The 23,533-nt window shown below is 41.0% G+C and overlaps 1 protein-coding gene across 6 annotated transcripts in view; it reads left to right on the top strand.

Moving 5' to 3' along the window:
* Positions 1-19,964, top strand: part of SHLD2 (shieldin complex subunit 2) — a 75,917-nt gene extending 55,953 nt beyond the window's left edge. For 5 of the 6 annotated variants that reach the window (XM_075934826.1, XM_075934827.1, XM_075934822.1 and 2 more), the window contains 5 exons: positions 165-299; positions 5,692-5,898; positions 8,022-8,256; positions 15,137-15,252; positions 16,102-19,964. In XM_075934826.1, the coding sequence (XP_075790941.1) occupies positions 165-299; positions 5,692-5,898; positions 8,022-8,256; positions 15,137-15,252; positions 16,102-16,268 (860 nt within the window). In that variant the 3' untranslated portion in view covers positions 16,269-19,964. The remainder of the gene's footprint in view (positions 1-164; positions 300-5,691; positions 5,899-8,021; positions 8,257-15,136; positions 15,253-16,101) is intronic. The other variant, XM_075934825.1, reaches the window with a different exon arrangement.
* The last annotated feature ends 3,569 nt before the right edge of the window (positions 19,965-23,533 follow it).

Here is a 23,533-nt window from a genome sequence, read left to right as displayed (position 1 = left end):
TGTGGAACTTGAGCAAGTGCAAAAGATGTGGGAGCGAAGGGAAACATTTGCTGCCCCCTCTCCACTCCTCCGTAACTGGCTTTGTGGTTTCATAGGTATTTTCATGTACGTTTTCAGTAAGTTGTTCTGTAAAATATCAATGATATTGTTTAAAACCTTTTCAGAGTCTTTATATAGTTATAAAGGAGAGACACAAAGGAAAATTATTCTAACAGTGGAACAGATCAGAGATCAGCGCTATCTGTTGGTGTTATGGGGAGCAGGGGCAGCCTGGTGTCCTAAACTTCAAAGGAAAAAGGGTGAGAACAAATCAACTCTCTGTATGCAATATCCAAGTGAATAATGAATGTGTGTAATCTGCAGTCCTAGCAAAGATCAAGAGGAGAGTGAGAAGAGGTAATATGTTTTGCATGATGCTATCAATTGTGTTAAAACATTCATTTAGTAAACATTTGTGATCAATAGGTAATGTCCCTTGGTCCTATTGTGAGAGCGTTTTGGGGGTTTTTAGATGTTAGTGAGAGTTTTAAATAGCAGTTTAAAGGTTTAGCAGTGATTTCATAATGCTTTATCTATGTTTTCTTATATGAGAGTCTCAGAGGGCTTTATAGATATTAATGAATTATTTTCTGTGGCGTACAATATTATATGTGTTTTTACAAATGAGGAAACTGAAATACAGGAGGTTAAGAAACTTGCCCAAGTCACATAGTGAATCTATAGTAGAGCTGGAAATAGATCCTGGAAATTCTGACTACTACTTCTGCTTCGGAGGGGTAGCCGAGTTAGTCTGTAACTGGAAAAACTTAAAAAACAACAGCTGCGCCTTAGAGACTAACAAAACATGTAGATAATATCATGACCTTTCATGGGCACAACCCACTTATGCAGTAACTTCTAGAGCACACTCTCTTTCAAAACTCAAGTAGCTGAAGATAGAACTAAAGCAATAGGACAGGAAAAAATAATGGGAAGAGAATAAACTATTAGCAGAAATTCAGTATTTAGTTGATGAAACCTTCATTACCCTTAATTTTTGGTATATTGTAATAAGGACACTGGGTATGTGAATACTGTCTAAGAGAAATAAGGAACTTAAAGAAAAGTAACTGAGGTGAAAGCCTGGACCCATTGATGAAGGTGATGGCAAAACTTGCATAAGTTTCTTATAGAACTGAGAAACATGAAGTAATAACTGTTAAATAATATGGAGATCATTGAAAAGTTTCTTGATACTAGAGTATGTGCTGCAACATAGTATGTGCTGCAACAAATTAAATAGCCACCACAGATAAACAAGCCATAGGACAGACCAGGGAGGTCCAGCCTGTACTACAATAAAGACTTTGTTGTGTAGTCCCTTAAATGGAAGACAGCAAATCTTTTAATAAAATATAGACATGTATAGAATTATTATAATTGTTTTGAGTTTATCATAGAGCTTGTAATTTATTCTCCAGTTAGCATTCTATGAATCTAGTAATTCACGTATTTTAATCATTAAAAGTCTAGATCTAAAATGAAAGATAAAAAACTGATTTCTCAACTGTCCAAATATTCATCATTGATAGACAAGCCATGAACATTTGATCCCAGCAAGACAGCCAAAAAGATAAGTGTCATCCAAGCAAGCGGATAGGTCACAACAACTAATGGGCATTCTTGGGGAAGAAAGCACGTGATGGCCATTCTTGCTAGGAGATTAAAACAGTCAGGCATGTTATATCCATTTGTAGTTGAAGATTAAACTTTACATAATAAACTCAATAAGTAGAGTGGAGGAATTGCAGCTTTTTTCATACTTCCTTAGAAAACCAGAAGGACATTTAGCAATACTAATAACGCTCTACAGTGGAGCATCAAAGCAACTTTTTTCTAACTAAGAGATACAATTATTTTTACCTATCAGTGAAGTTGTAAATAAAACTCTTTTTACTGCCACTAAAAACTGTGAAAGCTGTATAGTCTGTAGTGCAGGCTCTCTTATCTATATTCCTCTGATCTGGCAGAGGTTACTTTTCTCTAGACCAACAGTCTTTGGAGAACAGAGGAGATGTAGTAACATAGGGTGAAATCCTAAACATGTTGAAGGCAATGGCTAAACACTCATTAAGGATAAGATTTCCCCTGTGAAGATGTTACCACTAAAATGTCCTGTGTTCCTATACAATGAATTTGTGGAGCACAGTACATAAGATTAGTGTCAAAATGTTCAGTTCTAGTGAAGGTATGTGAGCAGATCATCATGACTTAATAGCAATATGCAGCTTATGTGAAAATCAGAGCACAAGTAGAGAATTTACTGCTGATACAAATTAAGCTTTTGTGAGGCCAAAGAAGTAAAGTAGTCTAGTGTAATCTCTGCTGTCAAATTGATTGAATGACTTGCATGCTTTAAAGAAGGACATGAAAATTGTCATCTGAAAGCAGTAGTTATTTTATACTGCCCTGGAAGGAATTCAGCAAGAGCTACTTGGATGATCCCAGCATTTAGGAAAAATGAATCCCTAATTAGAGAAAAGCCAGTGTGTGTTAACATAAGCAACAGAGAGAAATATCATGAAAGAGTTTTTTAAAAAGTGAAAGAGAGTAATGCTCACACTAGCGATGAATATTAAAAACCATAGGGTACGTCTAGACTGGCAAGATTTTGCGCAAAAGCGGCTGCTGTCTAAACTGGCTGCGAGAATTTGCGCAAGAACACTGGCGATCTAATGTAAGATTGTCACTGTTCTTGCGCAAGAACTCTGACGCTCCAGCTCGAGAAAAAGCCCTCTTGTGCAAGTGTTCTTGCACAAGAGGGCCAGTGTAGACAGGGGCAGGAATTTTTTGCGTAAGAAAGCCCCGATGGCGAAAATGGCCGCTGGAGCTTTCTTGCGCAAAACTACGTCTATACTGGGCACAGATGCTTTTGCGCAAAAGCAAATCTTTTGTGCAAAGGCACTTTCCAATATAGACGCTCTTTTGCGGAAATACTTTTAATGGAAAAACTTTTCCATTAAAAGTATTTCCGCAAAATCATGCCAGTCTAGACGCAGCCATAGAGAATAATCTAAAACATGAAAACACTAAGGCTACATCTACACTGGCCACAATTTCCGGAAAAGCCATGCAAATCAGGTAAGTCAGGATAGGGAAATCCGCGGGGATTTAAATATCCCCCGCGGATTTAAATAAACATGTCCGCCGCTTTTTTCCCAGCTTGGGGAAAAGCCGGAAAAAAAGCGTCTAGACTGGTGCGATCCTCCGGAATAAAGCCCTTTTCCGGAGGATCTCTTATTCCTACTTTGAATAAGGCGGATTTCCCTATCCTGACTTACCTGATTTGCATGGCTTTTCCAGAAATTGTGGCCAGTGTAGACGTAGCCTAACAGAACGAGTCTTTCCTAAGAGTAGTCACATTGGGAACTATACAAGTTGCCAAATGAAGGCATAAAAGCAAATAAGTTAAAAGATGCTATAAAAGCTAGATAGTCAGGCTTTAATGACCAAGCACACAGTGAATGGTAAAATGAGCTTGATGGATCTGATGCAAAGCCTGTGAAAGTTTGTGGAAAGTGCCTCGTTAACTTTAATGGACTTAGAATCATCTGTGCTCATTGAGACAATTTCGGGATTTTTTTTAAAAAAAATGTTGGTAGTGTATTTTCTTAACCATAATAAGGTGATTTAGAAATCAATTTAATATGTGAAAATTGCTTTCTCTAGAAGTAGTTTTTGAGATGATTGACTGCCATATAATTTCTTTTCAGTCATGCTAAGAATTCACCTTATCCTTTTCAAGACTACTATAATACTACTCTGTGTAATTGTGGAATCTTCACTAACTCTGCTCTGACCCAATGTATTTTGTGACAAGACAGGACTTTCTTCAGCTTGATCCACATAAGTAGGTTGCTTCAGACAGAGGAGCAGTCTTTAACATCACTTTGAGGCAGTGTAGTTAGTTATTCGGTGGACTGGTGAATACTACATTTAGGTTGCCATAAGGCAGCTTATATTGACCTAATTATGCCAGTGGTTACACTACAGCCTTCTTCCTTCCAAAGTAAGTGGCATACTACCCTGACATAATAACTCCATCTTCATGCAGTGCACAGTTAACCTGAGGAACTCCTTGCCAGAGGATGTTGTAAAGACCAGGACATAAACAGGATTCAAAAAAGAACTAAACTCATGGAGAATAGGTCTGTCAATACTAGCCAGAATCGGTAGGAATGGTGTCCATTACCTCTGTTTGTGACACTTGATGATTACCTGTTCTATTTTCTCCCTCTGAGGCATCTGGCATTGGCCACTGTAGGCAGACAGGATACTGGGCTAGATGCACTTTTGGTCTCACCCAGTACAGCCATTCTTATGTTCTTATGAGAGGCATAAGTTTTATGTCAGTGTGTTTAGGGCAGACGCAATGTGTATGTAAATACTGCGTCCTTTTACATCGGATCGGGTCTCTTGTCAGTTTCATGGCATTAGCAGTGTAATTGACAAGAAAGCCCCCACCTCTTGGAGAGTTAGCTCTGCTCCTGGCTGGGAGCTGGAATGAGAAGCCCAATGGGCATTTCCCCATTCTCAGCAGGAAACCAAACATGGAGCAACTTCGGAGCTTGCTCCCACCTGGGGGCTGGAGCAAGAAGAGAGAGTGGCTTCAGAGCCCATGCCCAGCGAGGAGCTGGGGCAAGAAGTAGAAGTGACTTAGGAGCCCACTCCCAGCTGAGAGCCAGGATGAGAAGTCCCAGTGGGCTTCCCCAGCTCCTATGGGAGGAGGGCTGAGAAGCTGGGGCACCTGGATCCTGCTTCCCTGTGATGAAAAGATCCAGGCAGCTTTACCCTATTCCTAGTGAGAAACTGGGGTGAGAAGCACCCTGGGTGGCTTTTCCCACGCTCCTGGAAGGTAGGAGGTCAGCCCCCAGGAGCCTGTTGGGCAGCGAGGCTCCTGGCGGGGAGCTACCAGCAGAGCTTAGACAGGACTCTCAGCTCCCTACGCTGCCCTTGTTAGGTCAATGAAAGCATTCCGGCTGAGGACACACCACTGACCCAATGGGGGTTGTGTAGACATGCATCACCAAAGGAATTACTGCAGTGGCTGTAAGTCGACTTAGGGTACGTCTAGACTAGGACTTGGTAGATTAGGCTACCAGACATAGGAAAATGAAGCGGTGCTTTAAATACTCGCCGCTTCATTTAAATTTACATGGCTGCCGCGCTGAGCCGACAAACAGCTGATCATCCCTCCTGGGATGAGGTTTACCTGAGTGGTCGACAAATACCTTTGATGTCGACACCCGCGCGTCCAGACTATCGCGCTGAGCCGACAAACAGCTGATCAGCTGTTTGTCGGCTCAGCGCGGCAGCCATGTAAATTTAAATGAAGCAGCGATTAATTAAAGCGCTGCTTCATTTTCCTATGTCTGGTAGCCTAATCTACATGCCTCTGGCGACAGAGGCATGTAGTCTAGACGTACCCTTAATGTAGACATACCTTGCCTCTTTTTTATATCCTTGTTATACCTTTGCCACTGACTTTTTGTGTGGCCTAAGAGGCGTCATGTAACTTCATTTTCCTTAACTTCCCTGCTGCCAAAGTGAAATGATACTTTTGCTATTTGCAGCTTTCTACAAGTATTAACTGTAGTATGGAAGTTAACTTAGTTTCTAGGGTTGTTATTTGTTCTTTGCTTTATTTTTCAGATCATATATGGGAATTTAAATACCTACTTGCCAAACGTAGTTCTATTTCAGGTGACATTGAACTGCACACAACTCCATGGTCATCCTGTGAGTGTCTGTTTGATGATGACAAAAGGGCAGTTGAATTTAAAGAGAAGTATCAAAAATGTGAAAAGCCCCTCATGAAAATGACAAATCTGGCAGCACACCTAGAGGAAAAATGTTCAGGTGAGGTTCATTGACTGTCTATTCAAGTGAGATACACAATGCTAACCAGGAAAGCTGACTATGTTGATGACAGTTAAGGGTGTTTTCATTAAAACCAGTCACAAACTGGTAGGCCTGTAGGCCTGACATTTGTGTCTTGGTAACAGTTGCTCAGTATTTCAGTCACAGTGTGACTGCAGCCTTCATTCAGAAGGCATAGAGATGACCTGTGAAGGGGAGCAAAATAAAAACAGCTTGGATTGAATGTGTTGCCACCTATTCTCCACCCTAACATTTTTAGTTGTGAAGATAATTAACTATTGGAACAGCTTACCAAGAAAAGCGATAAATTCTCAATCACATGAAGTCTTCAAATCAAGATTTAAATCTGTCTAAAAGGTATGCTCCAGTTCAACTAAAATCACTGGGGTAGGTGCAGGACCTACTGGATGAGGTTTTGTGGAAGTTAATATACACTGTGGTTCTTTTTCACTTTAAAAGTATATAAGCCTCCTGGAACAGAACAAATAGATACTTTATCTCCGAGCATAGAATGGACACCTGTCTCTGCAGATAGCCATTCAACAAACCTGTGATGAAATAAAATGATTGAGGATGCAAACTCAAGTGTTCGGAAGATAGGTAGTGAATGAATTATAGTTTCTGGTGCATCTTTATATGCCTTATGGCATAGTGCTTGATTATTTTGCTACATACTGTTTTCCACAGGACCCCTCTCTGGTTCAGCGCACAGGATGGACAAGGCACTGATTCAGTATTGTTTTATCCACATCAGTAGCCAGCTGTTTCCCATTGTTTATAATTCTGATCAGTTTTAACAATGCAGCCGTTTTTGGAAACTGGAATAATGAAAAATAAGTAATTTTGCTAGTATATTTTTGTAATCACATTTTGAACATATCTGATGATTTCAAAGTTTGGCTCACTGACTTAAAATTTGGCAGGGGTATAGTCCTGAGGTTGAAAAAGTCTCTCTTGCTGTGCCCATGAGAATCTACCCTGGTATGGTTAAGTTATGAGGTGTGGAAAATCACCATTTACACATACACAGTAGGATTTGTTTAACATTTATCCTTTATTTTCTGAATGTTCCAGCTGCACAATTCATGCTCCTGGGTTCCTCTGAACCTCAGGCATTCGGTCAATGGGGGCAAGTCTAGACCTCATTCCTCTTTCGAAAGAGGAATGTAAATGAGGCAAATCAAAAGTGCAAATGAAGCACGGATTTAAATATCCCACGCTTCATTTGCATATTCACATCCGAGTGTTTTTACGAAAAGGGTTTTTCGAAAGTGAAAGTGCAGTCTAGATGGGGTTCTTTCAAAAAAAAAATGAGTACGGGTTCTTTCAAAAAAGGGGTTTTTTTTTCCCTCGAAAGAACCCCATCTAGACTTCACTTTCACTTTCAAAAAACCCTTTTTTGAAAAAGCGCTCGGACGCAAATATGCAAATGAAGCGTGGGATATTTAAATCCGCGCTTCATTTGCGCTTTTGATTTGCCACATTTACATTCCTCTTTCGAAAGAGGAATGTAGTCTAGACGTTCCCTGTGGTATACACAGAATTAGACCTCGTGGTGGGCAAGGGCAAAACAAATATTCCTCCTGCTGCTGCTCCCCTCCATCAGATTGTTCTTTGATGCTATGAACTTTTGGTGTATGATAGCATCTTGTTTCCCTGTTGTCTGTTTTTTACTTGCCAAAGAAAGTTTTATATTTTCATGTGTATTTACCAAGACTCCCTTATATATGAAAAATGTTTGAACAGTCTCTGGCACTGTTATCGGAGAACTTCTGAGCTATTCTTTGTATTGCTTATCTGAGCTCCAAGTTTGTCACTTTTTTAATATTGGCATCTATCACTGAAATATCAAAGCACATTGGCTGTTACTTTCAGTTTTATTTTTCTTTATCATAATGATTTCATCACTGAGGAAATGGTTCTTTGAAAAGAAAGTCAATATGCAGCTTCAAATAGATAAAGTAAATCTCAGGCTATTGTTACGCTAATTATATATAATGTTTTGACTCAGTTGAGCTATATTTTCTTCCTACTACTTTATGTGATAATATTATAAAATTCTAAGATGGCACAAAATTTTATCTACTCCTTTGTTTTTGTAGGAGTGAGTCAACTGAAAGCTCGTGTCTTAGAGTTGAAGTTTACCATTACTGCTCCCCAGTACAGGCAATTCATCTTTGATGCTGACACTTCATTAGAATGCATTTTGGCTTCTCTTCCTATGATCATCTATTCAGGGTGTGCAAAATGTGGTTTGGAACTACAGACAGATGAGAACAAGATCTACAAGCAGTGCCTTAGTTGCTTACCGTTTAACAAAGTGAGAAAGTTCTACAGGTAAATCAAATAAAACGAAGACCAGTAAAACGACGTTTAATATTAGAGAGATTTAAAATATATTAAATAACCATAATAAATTTAATGTAAATTTCACTTCAAGTGCATTAACATTGTGAACTGAATTATGTTTTATTCCTTTCTATCCTGTATGCATGTTCATTAAGAAATAGCATTTTCTAGTAGTTGGAGCACATTTCTGGGACTCAGAAGGCAGTTCAGTTCCTGGCTTTGTCGCTGACGTTTTATGTGGCCCTGGCTGAGTCATGTAACTTTATTTTGCCTTAACTTCCCCACCAGCAAAATGAAATGATAATACCTTCTTCAGAAGCAGTATCATGTATACTCCATTTGTGTTTGTAAAGTACTTTGGATGGAAAACTTTACAGAATTCAACGCATTTTTATCTGTTACATTATTTTATTATTATTTAAAGATTATTTTCCATCTTCAGATAATCCATTATAATTTGTTGAGTCCCATTTAATATGAAGTGGGAATAGTAGTGATGTTTGGAGCTGATGGTAAAACTGGACTAGAATCAAGATGGATTAGTTTTTTTGTTCATATGAGAACCCAAGATCATGAGCATGTAATACTCAGCCTAGCTTTCAAACTTGTTGAAAGCAGAATCTTATTCTAAAACTGGATACACCACTAATTTAAACTAAGGGGAACAAAAGGCAAAATCCCTGCATGTTTCCAATGGATTGCATTAGCAAGATCAGGCATAACATAATGAACAGCAGGTGGCAGCATGAGATAGGCTGTACAAACACTTTAATTTATAACAGATAAAAGCTAATTTAAACTTCATCATTTGATTTAACAGCATAATTATGAAATGTAGAAATCCTTATTTATTTTAAAGAATTTATTATTTCAAGCACATTTTTACTTACTTACTTTTACCTTGCTTGCAAAGCATAGCGTGCATATGGTACCGGTTAATTCTGAGGCAATGAGCATAAAGTCTGAAGTATAATTTAGTTTTACGCATAACTTCTTAAGTTATCCTAACTTGCTTTATAATGAGATAGAACAAGGAGTGTGGGGATTGAGTACCAGCAAATGAAGTAGTCATTTTTCACTCAGTAATAACTCACACAGCAATTAACAGACGAGTCCCTTTTACTGAATTGTCCTGGTACTTTGAATTTTCCCTAGGGATGTTACGAAGTGGATATTTAGCTAATCATGTAGTCCATATAATTTTTATTGACTACATGATTAGTCGATAGGGAAAGGTGTTCACTCGTGGCTTGCGCCAGGTTCCTGGAGCTACCCCCACTGTGGCTCTGTAGTTTAAATATAATAAGCGCCAGGTGGGCAGGCAGCTCCTACTACATTTAAACTGCAGAACCTCAGCGGGGGTAGGTCTGGACCCTGCACAAGCTGGGACTGAGCTGGGCTTGCTCAGTCCCAGCTCGTACGAGGTCCAGCAGCTCCCATCTTCCAGAGTCCCAGCAGGGATCTGGGACCCCCAACAGACAGGGGCTACTGCTGGAGCAGCCTCTGCCCTCAGTAAGCCTGGACCTGCCATAGGTAAAGGCTGCTTCACGGCAGCCTCCCCTGCCTCCCCCCCACTGCTGCCTCTGATAGGCAAATGCAAGTAGTTGACTAGTTGACTACTCACATACCTAATTATCCCTTTCCCAAAAATATCGGGATAATTTTTTTATTAGAAATGTTTACTAATTATTATTGTTTGTTATCTTCTAAGTGCTGGCAGTGTACTTAGGACTGTATTAAATAATCATAGATGACAACATACAACCTGACTTTGTCATGGACAATACAATGTGAAACTACATGGGTACTTTAAAAACGAGTAGTCCTGTGGCACCTTAGAGACTAACAGACAGATAGATAGATAGATAGATAGATAGATAGATAGATAGATAGATAGATAGATAGATAGATAGATAGATAGATAGATAGATAGATAGATAGATAGATAGATAGATAGATATCATGAGTTTTCGTGGGCAAAACCCACTTCTTCAGATGAACTGGAGTCAAGTTGATCTGAAGAAGTGGATTTTGCCCATGAAAACTCACGATACAATATATATATATAGATTTGTTAGTCTCTAAGGTGCCACAGGACTACTCATTGTTTTTACTCACTGTGTACTACTGTGAGCTACTCCAGTGGGGATCTGATACTGCACACCATTGCATATGTCTAGAGAGGGTCAGAGAGTCTAATCAGTCCCAAACTGGCAGACAGTACACACTAGAACTCTAGTGTGCCAGCACCTGCAATTACGTGAGTCTCACCCATGGCACTCAAGAGAATGGTAGAACAGTATCCTACTGCTTGTATGCTAATGTAGTAGAACATCTCCAGTACTTCTCTCCTTTATCCAACACCATAGAATCGTAGAATAATAGGACTGGAAGGGACCTTGAGAGGTCATCGAGTCCAGCCCCCCGCCCTCAAGGCAGGACCAAGCTCCGTCTACACCATCCCTGACAGATGTCTATCTAACCTGTTCTTAAATATCTCCAGAGAGGGAGATTCCACCACCTCCCTTGGCAATTTATTCCAATATTTGACCACCCTGACAGTTAGAAATTTTTTCCTAATGTCCAATCTAAACCTCCCCTGCTGCACTTTAAAGCCCATTACTCCTTGTCCTGTCCTCAGTAACCAAGAGGAACAAATTTTCTCCTTCCTCGTTGTGACACCCTTTTAGATATTTGAAAACCGCTATCATGTCCCCCCTTAATCTTCTTTTTTCCAAACTAAACAAGCCCAGTTCATGAAACCTGGCTTCATAGGTCATGTTCTCTAGACCTTTAATCATTCTTGTCGCTCTTCTCTGTACCCTTTCCAATTTCTCCACATCTTTCTTGAAATGTGGCGCCCAGAACTGGACACAGTACTCCAGCTGAGGCCTAACTAGTGCAGAGTAGAGCGGCAGAATGACTTCATGAGTTTTGCTTTCAACATACCTGTTGATACAACCTAGAATCATATTTGCTTTTTTTGCAACAGCATCACACTGTTGACTCATATTCAACTTGTGGTCCACTATGACCCCTAGATCCCTTTCCGCCATGCTCCTTCCTAGACAGTCGCTTCCCATCTTGTATGTATGGAACTGATTGTTCCTTCCTAAGTGGAGCACGTTGCATTTCTCTTTATTAAACCTCATCCTGTTTACCTCTGACCATTTCTCTAACTTGCTAAGGTCATTTTGAATTATGTCCCTATCCTCCAAAGAAGTTGCAACCCCACCCAGTTTGGTATCATCTGCAAACTTAATAAGCGTACTCTCTATCCCAATATCTACATCATTGATGAAGATATTGAACAGTACGGGTCCCAAAACAGACCCTTGCGGAACTCCACTTGTTATCCCTTTCCAGCAGGATTTAGCACCGTTAACAACAACTCTCTGACTACGGTTATCCAGCCAATTATGCACCCACCTTATCGTGGCCCTATCTAAGTTATATTTGCCTAGTTTATCAATAAGAATATCATGCGAGACTGTATCAAATGCCTTACTAAAGTCTAGGTATATGACATCCACCGCTTCTCCCTTATCCACAAGGCTCGTTATCCTATCAAAGAAAGCTATCAGAGTAGTTTGGCATGACTTGTTCTTCACAAACCCATGCTGTCTATTCCCTATCACTTTATTACCTTCCAAGTGTTTGCATATGATTTCCTTAATTACCTGCTCCATTATCTTCCCTGGGACAGACGTTAAACTACCCGGTCTGTAGTTTCCTGGGTTGTTCTTATTCCCCTTTTTATAGATGGGCACAATATTTGCCCTTTTCCAGTCTTCTGGAATCTCCCGTCTGCCATGATTTTTCAAAAATCATAGCAAAAGGCTCAGATACCTCCTCTATCAGCTCCTTGAGTATCCTGGGATGCATTTCATCAGGACCTGGTGACTTGCTGACATCTAACTTTCCTAAGTGATTTTTAACTTGTTCTTTGTGTATCCTATCTTCTAAACTTACCCTCTCTCTGCTTGTATTCACTACGTTAGGCACACCTCCAGACTTCTTGGTGAAGACCGAAACAAAGAAGTCATTGAGCATCTCTGCCATTTCCAAGTTTCCTGTTACTGCTTCTCCCTCCTCACTAAGCAGTGGGCCTACCCTGTCCTTGGTCTTCCTCTTGCTTCTAATGTATTTATAAAAGGTCTTCTTGTTTCCCTTTATGCCTGTAGCTAGTTTGATCTCATTTTGTGCCTTCGCCTTTCTAATCTTGCCCCTGCATTCCCGTGTTGCTTGCCTATATTCATCCTTTGTTATTTGTCCTAGTTTCCATTTTTTATGAGACTCCTTTTTTATGTTGAGATCATGCAAGATCTCCTTGTTAAGCCAAGCTGGTCTTTTGCCATATTTTCTATCTTTCCTACACAGCGGAATTGTTTGCTTTTGGGCCCTTAACAACGTCCCTTTGAAATACTTCCAACTCTCCTCAGAGGCCACCTGGTCCAGCCAGAGCCCAGCCTAGAAAGGAGCAAAAGAAAAGTCCTCCAAGTGGCCTAGAGTGGGGAAGCAGTCAATAATAGAGTCCAGCAGAACTATATAAAAGGAGCTGCAGAACAGAGCAGTAGTCGGTTGTTGCCTAAACCTGAAGAAGAGAGATATGTGTCCTTGACTGGCTGAAAGAGCAGCAGGACCCTGGACAGCTCAGGATGGGCAGGGACTGAGGAAACTAAAAGGGTGCTTCTGATTGACTGCTGGGCCTGAGTAAGAACTGAGGCCAAGGAGAGCCACAAAAAGAGAGTATCCCCAGGGAGACAGCCAGTAGTCAACCTACTTTATGATAAAGCCAAGTCTGTCCGCCTACTGTAGGTGCAGAAGTGTGCACATGACTTGTCTTCGAATATGGCTGGAGCACATGCAAAATGATTACTTCTGTAAGAGGTTAAAAATATTCGTTTGTTCATTTACCGTTCCCTAGACAGTCTTTCAGTTTGTAAACCTCAGAATTTTTTGCAGAGGATTTTCAGATGAGGCCCTTAACTCTGAAATTTGCTTCCTACCTTTGCTGTAACCCAGGCCAAATATTATGACCTTATCTTTTTGCTCAGTCTTTTCCTGTGAGCATGAATTAAATGAAAAAGAGCTTTTGTTCAGGGGGGAGAGATTTCTTTTAATATTGTTGATATTTTATCAGAGGAATTGTTTTTATATTTCAGCTTGTTTGTAAGAGCATGGAAGAAATAAGAGATGCATGATATCAATAAATCCAATAAGGTGCCTCTGCCAAGAAAATTTTAACTATACTGTGATGTCAGCACCAAAATAGGAATCATGATATGAGACAAAGATCCAGAATGTGAACAATTAAAAAATATTAGAAAAGGGGAAAATAATTCAATATGATTGATTGGGAAAGTGAGGATCACTTTTTAATTATGGAATCGTTATTTCCTGTTTCTTTGAATCTGATAATAAGGGTGTGGCTGAAATTCTGTTATTTACTTTAAATAATTAATTTAGTTTGTGAAAGTGAATAGAGACAAATAATTTTTAATTAAATTTAATTTAAACTTTTCAATTTGTCAGTTTCTCAAGAGTAATATCAACAAAAACTGATAAAACTATAAATTAATTAGTGTTCTATTTTCATTATTTATTGATTTTTTAAAGTTATTTCTGAAATAGAAACATATGACTATTTCTCTTTGATATTGCAGTTTATACTTACTTGATTAGAAATATCAGCAGGAAGTCTAAAACAACTGCTAAGCTGCCAACAGGTTCTGCTAGCTTAATTGCTTGCATACAGCGAGTATGCTGATTAGACCGCACCACTGGACATGGGTCTGGAGTTAAAAGCAGAAAATGTCCTTGACTCCTGAAATACCATAGCTTTAGTATATTTGTTTTTGCTATAATTTAATTGTAAATCATGTGACAGGAATGGTGGGCACACTTGTGTATACTTATGCACTTGCTCATTCGCTCTCTCTCACACACACACACACACGCACGCATGCACATCTCTTGGCATTAGAGAATTTAGCATTTCACCCGGTACTAAACATACCTACACCTTTTTTTTTTAACCTTCAGAAAATTAGTTAAAGAAAACTGTTCTCTAAGGGTATATCTTTGCCAAGTTTCTTTGGAAACAAATGCCTTTTCTGTTTGTGGAGGTCAGGCCTGAGGTTATCAACACTAAGGGTAACATTTTCCCTGACTTAATGGAAGTTGTGCTTGTTAAAGATGGCAGTTTTTGGCCCAGAGTGAATAACTCATGTTAATTGAAACAGAAAGTTGAAATTCCAAAAGCTGTATCACATATACTATGGAAAGTAGTCATTTCCCACTGAATCACAGAACTAGCAATTCTCCTGGAATCTTCTTAAGGGAGCTTCAGCTCAAGATTAAAGTTTTGAGCTTGAAGAATGTGTCAGATGCTCAGCCTAGTGCAGATCTGTGGATATTCACTTTATGTCCACAGATGCACGAACAAGGTCTGTGGATATCATGGATTGGATGCAGATACAAATTTTGTATCCACACAAGGCTCTACAAATCATCTTAGGTCTATGACTTTAGGATATGGCCCTAAAAATGTTGTATGGTGCATTTTTTCAAACTAAAGCACAGATTGTGAAAAGTATGGACCTAGCCCTATTTTCTAAAATTACAGCTTTGTTGATAATTGTATGGCATCATTATGCATAGCCATTAGAGAATGTGAATTAGACTGCCGGGCACATATTCCTGACCTGCAGATTGGCAGAAATTAAGATAATAAAAGAGATTTTCCAGATCAATAGTATTAGGTGAATAAAGACAATGTTCTATTTAATTACCTTGACCGTGCATTTTGTTTCTGCTGCAAAAATTTCAAATTGAAGCATTTATGAGAATCTGTTTTCTAATGTAGACCAGCCCTGATGACTGCAGAAGACAAAGGATATGAGATTTGTATTCAAGTGGTATCAGAGTTGATGGAGAAAATCTTCCTTAATATTCCTGCAGACTGGCTGAACAGATTAATAGGTACTGTCTAATTTGTTAAAAGAACAATCAGCTGCAACACCGAACCAGAAACACTAAACTAAAACTAAGTTATAGTTACTGTCTAAAGACAGGACATTGATCTGGTTTGATATGATGTTTCTGATGTTTTATGTAAACATCAGAATGCGTGTTTCATTTTCCACTGAGGCTTTGTCAGGCATTTATAACTAATTCCCAAACATTATTAATCTGAAGTTACATTTATAAACATTGATCATTTTTGTTCAGAATCCTGAAGGTGAATGCTGTAATTGTCACAAAAGACATGAGAGATCTTCTGAATTTAGATAACAGAAAGTACTGTGAGATGATTATGTATAACATTACATAGCTCAATACAGTTACTAGTTAGGAGTGTGTGTGTGTGCGCGCGCGCGCGCGCCCCTCCATATGTGGAATGGTTTCCATCTCATTTTTTAAAAATAACTCCCATAGTTTCAGAATGTATATAATTGCAAACGGTGTTAAATGTCTTGCTGAGAACTCCCGTGTTGTTGACATCCTCAAAGTAAACTTCCTGCTTGGGAGCTGCTAGAGAGTATGTTACAGGAACTGTAGTTCAGCCCAGGAAAGAAGGACTAGCAAATCTGAAAATGTGTAAAACTCTTCTAAGGAAATTTTTACTTTGTAATTACTAAATTAATTATTCAGCTTTGTGATTCAAATGTTGAGCAGCATTTCCTATGTTTATCCCTTTCAGTGAGCAGATCAAATCTGAGGATATGACACTACAATGGCAGTTCTTTGAGGTTTGGGGAAAGAACTTAAGTATAGATATGAGCATTGATAACAATGAAGCATAACTGATTGGTTCACTATCTTTTGCAGTGCCTCCCTCAGATGCTACCTATGGCATGGTAGTGGCAGATCTGTGCCACTCACTGCTGTCAGACACATCCTGTCTTTTGGACATTAGGAGCCATTTTACTCTGGATGAAAACAGCTATCCTTTGCAACAGGATTTCTTCCTGCTGGATTTCCATCCTGATCTCTGAAGCCTTGTCCTCTTCAGTGACTGACTGACTAACAGAGAGCATATGAATTAGCAGATTTAAAAAAAAACAAAAAAACCTGCATTATCCCACAAAAGGATAGAGACAAGAAAAGTAAAGAACGACAGTGAAAAATGTTATGTATAATTTGTACTAAAAATTAAGAATAAAAATGAAAATCCACTGCTGTAATATTTTATGAACTGTCATATAGTGATTTTATATGCTGTACTTAAATATTTTGAATATACCTTTATTTATAAAAGGGTTTCACCAATATTTTCTCCTCCTCTTTCTCTTTTCTCTGCCCCTTCAAAAAAAAAAAGTCTTCTGATATTAATTGACAGTGAAGTCATATGTACATTGGCAGAGGAGAGGGAAGCCATTATTCTGGAGTACGGTATTAGATATAAGATACTCTGGTTTTGTTATTTCTTATGTCTTTGCTCTGGTTCACCTTCTCTCTTCTGTGGACAGCAGTTTTTTCATTTTCTCCCTGCAGCCTAGTAGTCTTGCTTCTCTCCCATCTGAACATTTTCTCACTGAAGGATCCTAATATCTGAGTCCACCATGCCAATTGTATAGCTAAGGACTTGTCTTCACACACAAGTCACACTTAGTCAATTTAACTTAAACTGGTATTAAAAGCTTGTTTAGTTAAACTGGTGCATACTCCTTTGTGGACCCTCTTAGATTGATTTAACCTGGTATATATTGATTTATTTTAAGTTGGCAAGAAACTGACTAAAGCTAATGAAAGCTGCCTGTTTAAAAAATAGGCAGTACCCTAAGCACCACCCCTCCTTTCCAATCAGGCTCTTATTCACAGAGCACACGGCCCTGCAGCCTGTGGGGGTGGGGCAGGGCAGGCTCCTGCCTGAGAAAGGAGCTGGTCTGCTAGCTGGGAGTCTCGCTAGTAAGTCTCCCAGCCCCTCCTTCCCCTCCAGCCCTCTGCCCCGCTGCTCCTACCCCCCATCCCACATTAGCCAAATCCTCTGCACCACAACCCTGCCCCAGATCACAATCCCCTCCTGCAGTAAGTCACAACCCAAACCCCTGCACCCCAATCCTGTACCTGAGGTCGCAACTGCCTCCTTCACCCAAACTCCTTCCCAGACCTCACAGGTCCTCATGCACCCAAATCCCTTAACCCAGGGGTGGGCAAGACAACCTCAGCAGGCCGGGTTCGCCCGCCAAGCCAGTTGATCCAGCCCACAGCCACCCTGCCACTTCCCCAGAGCAATCGAGACTTTGGGTTGGAGGAGCTGGCTGTTTTCTAGGCGCTGAGGAGCAGGGGCAAAGACTTCACATGCTCCCTCCACCTCCAGGCCAATCAGGTTCTGTGAGCAGGGAAGCACAGGATGCCTGATGGGCCTGCCCGATTCGGGGCGGCCTGTGATCACTTCAGAAATTTGAAGTTGCCCCTCCCTTCAAAAATTATTGCGCATCCCTGGCATAAGCTTTCACAAGTTGAACTCACTTCATCAGATGCATGAAGTGAAAGAAAAGAAAGAGATGGCAGCCATACATAGATGGGAGTGTTACATCAGAGCTAATTCAGTCAGGGTGCATGTGGATAAGAAGGTGAGAATACCTGAAGGGGGAAATTATTTATTGTAATGGGCAAGCCCATTCCCTGTCCCTATTCAGACCCATTCTTTGATGGTTTCAAAAGGTGCATGTGAATTCCAGCTCAGCAGTTTCACACTGCAGTCTGGGTTGGTTTTTTGTTTTTTTTTCTTGAGAATGGCAACTTTCATGTCTGTAACTGTGTCCAGGGAGGTTAAAATATTCTCCGCTGGTTTTTGTATGTTACAGTTCTTGATGTCTGGTTTTGTCCATTTATTCTGTTGTGTAGAGACAGTCTGGTTTGTCCAGTGTATATGGCAGAGGGACCTTGCTGGCACATGATGGCCGATATTACATTAGAAGATGTGCAAGTGAATGAGCCTTTGATGGTATGGCTGATGTGGTTAGTTCTTATAATGGTGTCACTAGAGTAGATGAGTGGGCAGAGTTGGCAACGGAGTTTGTTGCAGGGATTGGTTTCTGGATTAGTGTTTCTGTTGTGGGGGTATGTAGGTGCTGATGAGTGTTTCAGGTCTGAGACTGTCTATAAGTGAGGACGGGCCTGCCTCCTAAATTCTCTGAGAGTGAGGGATCATCATCTAGGATAGATTATAGTCTTGACAATATGTTGGAGAGGTTTTAACTGGTGGCTGTAGGTAATGGCCAGTGGTGTTCTGTTGCTTTCTTCGTTGGGTCTGTTCTGTAGTAGGTAACTTCTGGGTACCTGCTTGGTTCTGTCAATCTGTTTGGAGGGAATATTTTGTGCTTTCATTGTCTAAAGACCTCAGATAAAGCTTAGAGGGAGAGATAAATGTTTGTATTATAACTTTCTTATGCTTAGACGTGGTCTAAACCCAGTATTTGTACTGGAGTAACTATTTCTGTCAGGGGTCTGATTTTTTACCAAGATAGCTACATCAGTACAATATCTAGTGGACACTATTTTATCAGTAAAAAGGTGATTCTTACTGTATGTAGCTTATTTCCATCCTCTATGGGAATATATATACCGGTATAAAATATCTTGCATCATGTAAGGCACCAGTTCTCAACTAGGGCCCCCTGGAGAGCCATGAGCAGGTTTCAGAGGGTCTGCAAAGGCCTGGGCTTCAGCCCCAAGTGGCAGAACTCAGGCTCAGGTTTCAGCAGCAGGGTTTGGCAAGGGAGTACCACCTCCATCCCCTGACTTACCTCACTGGGCCACCCACCCTGTCTGAGTGTAGTGGGGAGTAGGGGGGAGAAAATCAAAAACTACAGTGTCATGAGTAGACAGCAGCTAGCCAAGAAGTCACACCCCTACTACATGAACTGTTCAGAGAGCAGCACCAAATGGTGAACCTGGCAGTTTTGGGAGTGGGAGAAACAGCAGGACAAAAATATGTGACCTGTTCTCTTCTCACTATGTCTTTGCAGGTATTGATTTCATTTATCATCAGTCTTGCTCACTGGAGGTCTGACTCCACTAAGCTCCCATGGGCTCTTGTTGAACCTTTTAAACATCTATTTCCTAGAGCTGGAAGGGACCTTGAAAGGTCATCAAGTCCAGTCCCCTGCCTTCACAGCAGGACCAAGTACCATCCCTGACAGATTTGCCCCAGATTCCTAAATGGCCCCCCTCAAGGATTGAGCTCACAACCGTGGGTTTAGCAGGCCAATATCCCTCCACCTCGCAACACAGAACTGTTTCCAGGAAAAATTAATTTCTTAATAGAGGAAATGTTTATACACTAGTGACGCAATGTAACTGAGATGATACTGAACAGACACAACTTTCTTTGAGCACTGTCTGATGTCAATTAGTTGTTTACAAATAAGTATGTGTCAGGAGAACTCGTGCACAACACTAGAGGTTAATTGTATTTAATACAAGTATATTGAGGCCACGTGTATGGCCTGTGCTTTCCCTGGGGCATAAGGGGCAGCAAGAGTCCAACCCAGTAAGTCTTCATTTAAGCTAAATCTTTTTAAAATGCTCCATATTCTTCAGACCCACTTCTGATCTATTCTGTTTGACTGTGTGAACTGATCTAAACTGCTGATCAGATGCTGGAGAAGAATGGAAAAGTCAAGTGTTTCTTTTGCCTGCGGAACTCACATATTCAGAGCAGATGCTCGGTTTGCTCATCCTCTGTTGGAATATGCAAGTTCTGAGATAAGTCAAAGACTCTGTCTTTTGGAACCATCCTTGAAAGTCTCATCAGCCCCTAAGTAGATGAGCATTATTATCCTGTTAGTGAATAAATCATCTTAATCCAGCCAACAACACCTAAGACAGCACCAAGGAAAAATTTGGTACTGACAGTGAATGGTTCTGATGCCTGCAGCACTAAAGCTGATCTCAACATCAGTGTCAAAGCTAGTACTGATACCCTCATTGTCTGGCTTCAATATTGGAGGTTTGTCTACTCTGCAGGGCTAAAGTTGAATTAAGCTGCGCAACTTCAGCTATGTCAATTGCGTAGCTGAAGTCAAAATAGTGTAATTCAGCTTTTGGCGCTGTCTACACAGCAGGAAGTTGAAGGAAGAGCACTCTTCCTTCGACTTCCCTTACTCTTTGTGAAATGAGGGTTACAGGAGTCGGAGTAAGAAGTCCTCCAGCTCAACATTATTTCAAAATATAATGGGTTGCAGTTTAGATGCACTCTTTATTTCAGAATAATGCCGGTTATTCCGAAATAACGCTATGTAGACATAGCCTGACTGAAGAAGCCATGTATCAAGAAGCCTGAGAAGGAGCTCAATGTTATCTCATAAGGACAAACACAGCAAAGCCTGTGGCGAGGACTCTGCCAAGCCTCATGTGATGTTGAGGGCTGGGGAGAAGGAGGAGCCTATGACACAGCAGTCTGCTAGCACCATTCTAGGCTCCAGTGATCATCAGTGTCAACCTCAGGCTCAGTGGAGGAGAGTGGGCCTGAATGTGAACCACCATTAGTACCAAGATATCTAGTGGCTCTAGTATAGACTCCAGCACCAAGAATTTCTTACATGTTGGCCACACCCCAGAAGAGGTTTGCACCTCAGTCACCAGAGCATACATTTTCACTGTCCTCAAGTAAAGAATCTTGTCCCCTGAGAACTGTGATCACATGATGAGACCAGCTTCATCTCTACCAACCTGGTGACAGTTAGGTCAACCCACCCCCGCCTCCCGGATCAAACTGTACTCCTGTAGCATATTACCACGGCCTTATTGGATAGCGGGGGCCCACAATCGCAGGCATCAAGAAGCCAGTCTCCTCCATGGCTATCAATGCCCCATCTCACCACTGAAGGATCTTTTCTCTCTGTCACTGGATGAGGCAGTATCTTTAGAACCAATATTAGCACTGGCTGTCCCAAGTGTCCCAAGACTAGGATGTTAAGTAGCGATTAATTAGCTAATCAAGTAGTCAATGGAATTTCCATTGACTACTCGATTAGTCAATAAGGGGGAGGCAGACCTTTCAGGCAGTTTCCCCACCTCCTTGTGGCAATACCCAGTGCATCAAGAGGCCAAAGTTTCTCATTGCAATGACTCTAAGTGGACAACACAGTATATTTGCACCTGATGTCAAATGACTGGTGGAACTTCCTCTGAATATCAAAGCACAGTCAGCACGGACACAAGCATCATTCTCCGCTGCTTCAGAAACATGCCAGTTTCTGAGAGATGCAGGACAGCTACATGAAGCAACCCACTGACCATTGCTAAATATCAAGCACTTGCTATGGCAGCCTGGTCAGATGCCAAGTGAGTCAGTGCAGTCCTTCGGTCACTGTCTGATACAGGTGAAATGCCTCGTGCCCTCCATCCTAGTAGTCTACTGTTTGCTGGTCCCCTGTATGGGATCCACAAGGAAATATCCTCGAAGAAGAATGAATGATTTGTGCGGTTCTTTGAGATGCTGTAATCAGTGTTGATTCCTACTTGGCCCTGTTTGTGGAGTCCTTAACAACTCGGGCTTTGAGGGAGGGTGCATGTACGGCACCAACACACACTAGCATTAAAGAAACTTCTAGCCTTGTACTCAGGAAGTGCCTGTCCACCTACAGTGGGGTCCACACCAACTGCCTCTCAAAGAACAAAAGCCCCTGTAACACTCAAGGGCTAATGCTTAGGGCAATAGAGTACATCCACATTTACACTGCCATGAAATTAGACTGGAACACTCAGAACAAGAAGCTTTCCCCTTTGCAGGGACAGTGGGATCTGTCTATCTGCAAAGTCTCACATGGAGTTCTTTTCAGATTTCTTTTGCGGCTCTTTGAGTTTGCTGGATTTAAATGTGGAGTTGTTTCTGTTTCATACTCTGTTTCTAAACCCTGACTGTGGATCTATTAGGACCTTGAAGGGATGGCTTTTTCTGCACTGAGATATGGCTATGATGTTGCATACAGCAGTTGGCAATCAGAGACAAGTGAAACAGCACTATTCTAAGCTTTGCATACATAACCACCGTAACTCACTATACAAAAGAAACAGTTGCTGAGAAAATACCATGCTGTGTTTCAGCTCTGGCCTCTGGGCACGCATAGGTACACATCGCTCACTCTCAAAACGCTGCCCTCTCCGTACAAAACTATGTCTCTTGGCAGTGCTTCACATTCCAAGGTGAATGTTGCAGTGGGCCCTACTCACTCTGGCTTTAAGCCCCTCCACTGGCTCAGTTGCTTCCACTTGAGCTCCTCAGTTACTGCACTATGCTCTCATTTGTCAAACAGTACTCCCTGTGATTTGGTTCACTGACACATCATCACACTTCAATGTAAATTTAAATCAAAACTAATCTTTCCTCACCTTGTCAGTTCTTTGTGCACCTGACCCAGTGATTCCTAAGACTTTCCCCCCTGCCCCTCAAAACAAGAAGCTACAGCAAGGTCTTTCCATCTGACTAGAGTTTCAACTGGGTCTGCTGCAGGAGCCTTCCTGCTCCTTGTCCACCAGTTAAGAAATCTCCTTTTATAAAACACATCGCCTCTTCTCTGAGCATTAGGTGATCTCCACCAGTCCACCACCTGGAAAGCAGTTTAGACCTGGTGGGGATGAGATTAAACACCAAATCATTGCAAGGGTTACCTCATCCCGTGGCATATGTCATTTACATTGGGGAGCTCTGTTGCTATGGCTAGAGAATTACTCAAAGCGAAGTACTGAACAACTGTTCAATAAGCAATTCTAATTTGGGGGGACATTGATAGGAAATACTGTGAGCAATGTTGAATCTTAACTCACAGCTTCGATTTCTTCCTTTGTCTACTTTTGGAGTCTGGATTGTTTTTTCATTTACATTCAGCTGGGAACGTTTGTACTTTCCACATTTAGGAAGAGAGGAGACACCAGCTAGGAAAGTGACTCATCTTCGCTACTTCATAGACTCTCTCAAAGACAGCAAAAGGCCAGCAGGGTGGTGTGACTTGCCATTATTCCACTGACACATGAGCCAAGAATCTGCCCCCACTTCTGCCAGGCCTCTTTTTCATGGCCGTGTATTAGAGCAAGAGCATTCTCTCGTGAGGAATCAGACATGATCTTTCCAACTCCTGCTACTCAGGTTAGTTTGAACAGCAATTCCAACACCCATGACACAGCCAAAATACAAGGATACTAGTCAATAACCTATAAGCTCTACAGATCCATTTCTCCATCACTTCATTTAGAATCAGTGAATAGCAAACCTTACGTTGTCACAGGACTTGTCATTCTATCATGTAGAAGC

The sequence above is a fragment of the Pelodiscus sinensis genome, chromosome 8, assembly GCF_049634645.1.
Source record: "Pelodiscus sinensis isolate JC-2024 chromosome 8, ASM4963464v1, whole genome shotgun sequence".
Classification (NCBI taxonomy): Eukaryota; Metazoa; Chordata; order Testudines; family Trionychidae; genus Pelodiscus; species Pelodiscus sinensis.
This window is presented reverse-complemented; position numbering and strand designations above follow the sequence as displayed.